General features: G+C 38.6%; 2 protein-coding genes across 2 annotated transcripts in view; both read right to left on the bottom strand.

The window, feature by feature from the left end:
* Positions 1-6,396, bottom strand: part of LOC138059039 (anoctamin-4-like) — an 18,242-nt gene extending 11,846 nt beyond the window's left edge. Inside the window, exons 1-2 of the mRNA XM_068904546.1 lie at positions 4,380-6,396; positions 303-398 (exon numbers count right to left, since the gene is read on the bottom strand). Of these exons, the coding sequence (XP_068760647.1) occupies positions 303-398; positions 4,380-4,772 (489 nt within the window). The 5' untranslated portion in view covers positions 4,773-6,396. The remainder of the gene's footprint in view (positions 1-302; positions 399-4,379) is intronic.
* On the bottom strand, positions 5,294-6,112 carry LOC138059040 (uncharacterized). Its single transcript, XM_068904547.1, has 3 exons — positions 5,988-6,112; positions 5,733-5,816; positions 5,294-5,525 (listed from the first exon to the last, which is right to left on the bottom strand). Exons 1-3 carry the CDS (start codon positions 6,011-6,013, stop codon positions 5,294-5,296), a joined length of 342 nt encoding a protein of 113 aa, XP_068760648.1. The 5' UTR covers positions 6,014-6,112.
* Positions 6,397-7,124: the final 728 nt, after the last annotated feature.

Below are 7,124 nucleotides of genomic sequence, written 5' to 3'. Positions count from 1 at the left end.
GGAACTTTTTTCTTCTCGGTTTTTTTTCATTCCTCCCTAGTCCCTACTTAGCCCGTTACGCAGGCACGCAGACTCTTCTGTCACGCCATGTTACCCATTCTTCAACTTAAAGAAGTTATCCGTACGAGGACGCATTATCCTGGGTTATAACTAAGGAACATTAGTTCTTTTAATCGATAAAATAACCAGATAGAAACCACCTTGGAAAAAAACACGATTCACGATTCAAAGTAACGGCGAGATGGGGGTGAGGGTTAGGGTGTGAAAAGGGCCAGGACATCCAATCGTTCCTTCAATCATACCTTTATCGGCATTTGCATCATCATTTCCTCTGCAGTTTTGCACAAAGTGTCCCACGGGGCATGGACTTTGAGAAAATGGGTCTTCATCTCGTCATCCTGGAAAACACGCACAAAAAAATGTCAAAATGGGCCTGAAACAGTACTGTTTGTTCCCTCTGCACATGAAAAGCCAGTGCGCATTGACAAACGTCAATCTGATTTTTGTCCCCGATTGATTTTTGTCCCCTTTTTCTGACATCATTAACTTTGGATGCCTCAGTTCAACATAGAACGGGAGCATCATGGTTGCCAACAGTTCCAGAGGTAACTACGCATGCTTTACGAGGCGAAACGGGGGCCGGCATGCAGGCACTCCTGCCGTCACGCGATCTTCAATTGTTTTTGTCGTAGTGCACTATTTCATCGGGTCTGTCTGAGTGAGTGAGTGAGTGTAAGATTTGTAGGCCTGAAGCGCGTGCGTGATTTACGAAACTACTGTACGGTTTTCTTTAATTACAACAATTGATGTTTGTTTGCGGCCCACTTGTCGCTTTTTCCTTTCTTAATTTACGTAATGAAAAGAGAATGAAAACTGTTTGAGTACGTTATTGTCAAATTAAATTCTTAAATGTCTTAAATCAAAATCACTCTTTTCACGTCCACGGAGATCGTCACGCAAGCTCACATTCCACAGACATTCTTCTGGTCAAATAAACAAGAAAAAAATTCACCAGTCGACCATAATATTTTTACTCTCAAAGACTAGGTCAACCTGTCTGCCTGCATTGAAAAAAGGTCAACAGTAATTTCTTCGCAACGGAAAGAAAAACAGTAGAAAACTATTTTTATTTTTATCGTTGCGATCGATCAGCAAAAAATGTAGATTACATCAGCTTGTTAAGTGGGATGCCAACGCGATAAAATGGGCAGAATTCCGTTTTCATGCTTCGATTTGACTGGTACATAAGTGGGTGAAAGACGAAAATAAACAGGTCTGTTGGAAACGTGCTTGAATTTCAACAAATGAGCCCCAAAATCGACAAGAATTTGTGACGCTGATGAATAATAAAGCAGTTTCTACTTCTAAAACGATGGAATTACCAGGTGATAAATAACCTCGTCTGGTAGCGTAAAATTTTGACTTTGCAGAAAGAATGGTCAACCTCAACAGTTGGACGATTCTGATCTCTGTGTTAAATTCGCACATTTCTTGTCGACTTTTATAACACTTGAAAGACAAAGAAAACTAACGAACAAACCAACAACCCCATGTCTTGCCGTTATTTTGCCGCAGATGTAACCAGTTATTAGTGACACGCAAGGTAACTTGATCACAGGCCTGCCGCTGAAATCGATGTCACTTTCGATTTTTACGAATTACTTGTGCAGCCAAAAGAATAGAAAAATTGAACGTAGCAAAAATCTCCCAAAATGTTTTTCGCTAGTGTTAACTTTTTATAATCGCGGCATAAAATATATGTTGTTTTCATGTCGCAAATTTTGTTGCTGATGGCAATTTTTCTTAATTCTCAATCGACACTTCCTAAAAACGTCCTTGTGCTCTTCCTTAAAACTGTGTATCAATATTTACTTTTGCATTAATAGTTGTTTTGCATAAAGCAAGCTAACAAAATCTGTTCCATGCTTAGTTCGCATTTTTGAGCGTTAAATTAGAATTCTCGGTCCTGTTTCTGGCAGCTAGTCGTGTATGTTGACGTCTCCCATCCAGATACTAACCCCGCCGGACAGGGTTAAAATTTAGTGAACTTTTGTCGTGGAAACTGTCAAACGCTGAGAGTACACGCTTAAATTCGCTGTGAAAAAGAAGTTGAACTTCATGTCAGCCTCGAAGCCAATGTTTCTCGATTGCCATTTATTTTCTGGCATTTTACCTATTACGTCCTGGAAAACAAAACGCAGCTCAGTTGACAGTTATGGAATAAAGCACTGTGTCAAGTTATTACCCTACCACACGTACGCAATGCGTACCTATTTTTATAGCAAGCCCACGCGTCGATAGCCCGTTTCTTGCTCAAAGCGAGTACTGGTGCACAACCATTCAAATGGAAATGAGTTGCGTATTCTTATGCATATCAAACTCATTTCCCTTTCAATAGTTGAGGATCAAGACTCGCTTCGAAACAGAGAGGTTTCAAGGTTTTATTTGCCATGATTACATATAATGTATCCGATTTACCGTAATAAACAAAATACAAAAAATTGTAAAAAAGGCGAGGAAGCCCATAAAGAAACTATAAGAGCTTATGGAGCTATGGGCTACCTCAAATTAGACTAAGAAATTAAGTTTAAGATAGCACTGGTACGTAAAGACGAAAGAGTGCACACACACACATTTATCCACAAAAATACAAAAGCGTAAATACTTCTAAGAATTTGATGCTACTAACGATAAAGAAGAAATCTTTTAAGGTTTTTGCAAAACTGAGCGGTAGATCCAGATGACTTAATTTGACTGTCAAGAGAATTGAAAAATTTAGGGCCTTGAAAGCGGATTGAAAATTTTCGTATATTAGTTCGAACTAATGGAATATAAAAATTGGAATTGGATGAGTTTCTAGTGTTATAAGGATGAATGTAATTAGCCAGTGTAAACATGTCATTAAATGAATTCGGAAGTAAACCTTTAGAGACAAACAGCCACTCGGAAATGGCCAATTGTACAGATGATCATACCGGTGCAAATGTCGATCTAAGTTTGTTTTCAAAGAAATTAACATGGTCACGTTCGATGAATTCCGATTGCCGAAAACTACGCTCATTGGCATAGACGACACGACTGTTATTTGTCGGATTCTTCAAACGATGCCGTCACAAAATGGCAATAGTGGTCAAAAGTGCCAGTATCCTAGAGTCATCTAAATTCGTCGCTTTGCGCTGTTCAGGAGTTCCTGACTGCTACAATATTTGGACAGCTCTCTTGGCATCTTTCCAGTTCAGTTGAGAACAAGCGACACAGTTACTTGTGTTTGTCGAGCGGTGACATCTTTAATTTGTATCGTTATTAGAAAATGTCCCAAAAAGCGAATTTATTTTGATGGGAATGTGGGAAATGTGGGAATGTGGGTTTGATATTCCAATTTGCAAAACAGATCGTTACAAGAAGTCTTTTATCATTAGTCATCTTCTTTGAATTAGTGTATTTCCAATTTTTCAAGTGTAGGCGGATTTTCTCCTTTAATAGTTTTATCGTTTTTATAGCAGTAATAAACTTAATTATTTTACTTATAGATAAATTTATTACAGTAATGTATTTTAGTGCACGTAATTCAGTCGAAAGACTGCAAGGTGTATATTTTCTAATAAACGTTATATTGATTGATTATATTGATCGATTGGCTGTCACTTCAAAACCTACTAGACTGCGTGACAAACGTAATTTGAATTTCAAAGTAACGCAAAAATTGAGGGCGTAAAATAGTTGTCATGATATTCCCATGATCTAACATGACAATCTTGTGTAGTTTCAATATAGACGATGCCGCTCAGTTTTTTCAAAAGGCCTCTATCTTAACAGATCACTCAATAAATGACAATGAATAAAGTAATCCAGCTACACTGCGTGCACTGACACACCGTTTTAAACCATCACTGCGCGTATAGGGTCAATGGAACGGTCCCTAAATATAGGCAACATGCTTTAAAATTAAAATGCGCCTACGAATAGCAAAGCTTCTCATGCAAGCGTTTCAAGGATAATTTGGGAGAATTCACCCAAATTAGGACTTGTAGTTTATATCAAACTTAAATCACCGTACAGTACGTTAAAACATCGTTGTTTATTTCCTAATCCTAAACCGAACATCCCGAGACAACGCTACAATTGACAAAATAAAGCTAAGAATATTGATCACTCTTCGTCCTCTTTCTAGGAGTGGTTCTATTACAAAACCTTGAGAATTAGCAATCAACAGAATACATTGGAATCGACAGAATGCCGGTTAACATTAAAAAAAGTTTAGTATTTTTTCTTAATGAAACCTTGAGGAATTTGCATGAACAAGCGATACCGACAAAGCAATCCAATTCCCTGAATGCAGATAAGTCCGACACGAAAGATATTCATCGGCCTAAACATACCTTTGTTGTGACTTCGTCTTCGTATTCTATCTCTAGTCCAGCCTCTTGCAAGTTTTTCTCAAATCTCCCTCGCTTCTCCAGTTTTTCACGCAATTCTTCTTTTTCTTCTTCCTTCAGCTCGGAATCGTCAAGTGGCGTTTCATGCACAATCACATAGTCGATGAATCTCTCTCCGTCGCGAAAACACAACCGCTCCTTTTCTCTCCTCTCCTCTTCAGCGTGCTCTAACTCTATCTCCAGCGTCTTTTCTTCCATCATTTGATGCTTGGACATCAGGGCTTCCTCGTCTAACAGCGGTGACTTATCAGCAAAACTTTCAGGTCGCCTTAAACCATCACCGTTGGTCGCTGGAACTCGAGATCGTAGGTCGCTCCCACTGGTTGGGTGTGCCATTGGTATTCACATGAAAACATAAATTAATCTAATCGTGTTAAATTTCAAAAAATACCGGTATAAAATCGTATCGAATTGCCATCACGATTTCTGCTGTTTGTTAACTGGATGTCACATATTGTTTCTTGAGACATGCACGAGCGAATAAACTGACTGAATAAATTACTACTATTGGGAGGAATGGCCAGGACTATTGGCTATGGATTTAGGTGTACAGATTCTTCCTAACCTGCAGGTGTCTCTTTTTATGAACTCAGCAATTTGTCGGCTTCTAAATTCAGTTTCGCACAATTCGAGTTTTCATGTTAATAGGAATGGTTGTTGTTATTTTAAGCAAAAGCCGATACATAACGTCGCAGAATTACATTTCAATGATACTGATATTTGCATAGCCAGGATCGACCGGATTACCATGTGTTTCTCCGTAAGAGACGCGCGCGGCGCCTGCTCGCAACGTCTCAATCAGTCGTGCTACACTATTAAACCCACAGCAGTTTCTCATTCTTACTAGTAAGAATAGCTCAACTAAATGACACAGAATCTGACCTTTCATCGCCTGTCTTTTTGGGGGATGTCTCTCCAGGAAACATTAATGAGCCGAATTTTTTGCCAGCGCCGCCATTTCTTCCGTCAACTGTGGTCCTATCAACTGCGCCCATTTCTTCACCAACGTCGTTCATATTTACGTCAGATAGATTCATGTTTATGTCATTTGCGTTCCCAAATGGCGCCAACTCGTCCAACTTTCGTTTTCTAAAAGTGATTGGCAAATGAGACCAGAAAAAAAAAATGTAAGAAAACGATGAGTCTGAAGGTTTCGACTGAGAGCAATTGAAGAGAATTTATTAAGGCAGACTTTGAGTTCTGATTTCGATACTAAAACGGTACTTCATATTAAGAATTAACCACAGGTATTCACATACATGTGATTCAAAAAAGTGGACAAGTATAAAGACTTACTTGGCGGCTGTAAAAAATAAATCATGCATAATATATCTGTTCTCATCCATGGAGCCATATGAAAGCATAGATTCACTAGTAGAGCTAAACAAAAATATGTTAAAATAACAACAAGTATTCATTGAAATCAATACTGAAAACAAGAACATTCACAACGAGTGATTTCTGATTACTTGGCCCATCTTGAGCAAGAGAACTCACAGCATTCTTGTGGCAATTATCATTACAAATTAATGTTAAAGTTAACAAACCTACCTCCGAATAAGTCTCTTTCTCTCCATTTGACTGAATGTACACTGGACGGCAAGTTGCGACCGAAGATGTCCAACTTATATGATTAAAAACTAAGTTTAAGTTTGAGCGTCATTGATACTGTTCAGTTCATGCAGTTTGGGCCAAAAGAGCTTGGAGAGCTTTTATTATATGAATGAAACGTATGATTACAATTCTGACTCGGGTAAACCAATAAGATTAACTGAGATGATTTCGTGCAAAAGGAAATTTGTCACCTTAAGACGAAGCCAAAACTGTTGGCTAGTCGATTTATCAAGGTATTCGAGGCAAATGTTCTTATCAATAAAGTTATCTTAATTTAATAGTATAGAGTCCAAAGAGTGATAAAATCCGACATTTCGGAGTAATGATTCCTTCACTCTGGTGACCCAAGTAAAAAAAATGAAGGCAGGATGCTTTTCTTGAGCAATGACGCAAGCTCAATAGCGCGCTAATCATTCGTATATATTTTTTTTGTTTAGGGTCTCCCAGGGGTTTGGGGGGACAACTGAAGCATGCAACATGGCTAATTTAAACTGAGGAACAGAATTTCTTAGGAAACAAGGGAACCTAAACCATTTTAGGATCAAAAAGCTGAGAACAAGTTTGGAAGTAATTTCGGGAACAAAGGAACACAAGCAAATTTTTAAAGCATAGTTAATTGAGAGGACTGGTTTTGAAGCCTGGCAAACATCAAAGGAGCAAACAAAGATGCCAAGATTTAGGTTGGAAAGTCCATGACCGTACACAACTTTTGTTTTGCGCTTATAAACTATGCGTGAATTACGTAACCACCGCGTTTTTATTGGTTAGTTCCGCAGTACAGAGTAAACAACCATTGTGTTTCGTGCACGGTCAAGGCCAAAAAAAGAGAAAAAACCTACAACAAAGACATTTGTCGGTTTTCATAACCATTCTCCTCTATTAGCTATGTTTAAAGGGAGCAAGGGAACAAAGACTCCCCTTGGGAGCCGGGCCCTTTTTGTTGGAACAAACAGACACTAATTGGCAACAAGTAAATGCAATTTCGTATCTTCGGGCAAATCTAGTTTCTATGTTTAAAATGGAAGGCACCTGATGAGGGAAGAACCAATTTAGGTGAAGTTTGAGTTGACACAA

Source organism: Montipora capricornis, chromosome 8, assembly GCF_036669925.1.
Source record: "Montipora capricornis isolate CH-2021 chromosome 8, ASM3666992v2, whole genome shotgun sequence".
Taxonomy (NCBI): domain Eukaryota; kingdom Metazoa; phylum Cnidaria; class Anthozoa; order Scleractinia; family Acroporidae; genus Montipora; species Montipora capricornis.
This window is presented reverse-complemented; position numbering and strand designations above follow the sequence as displayed.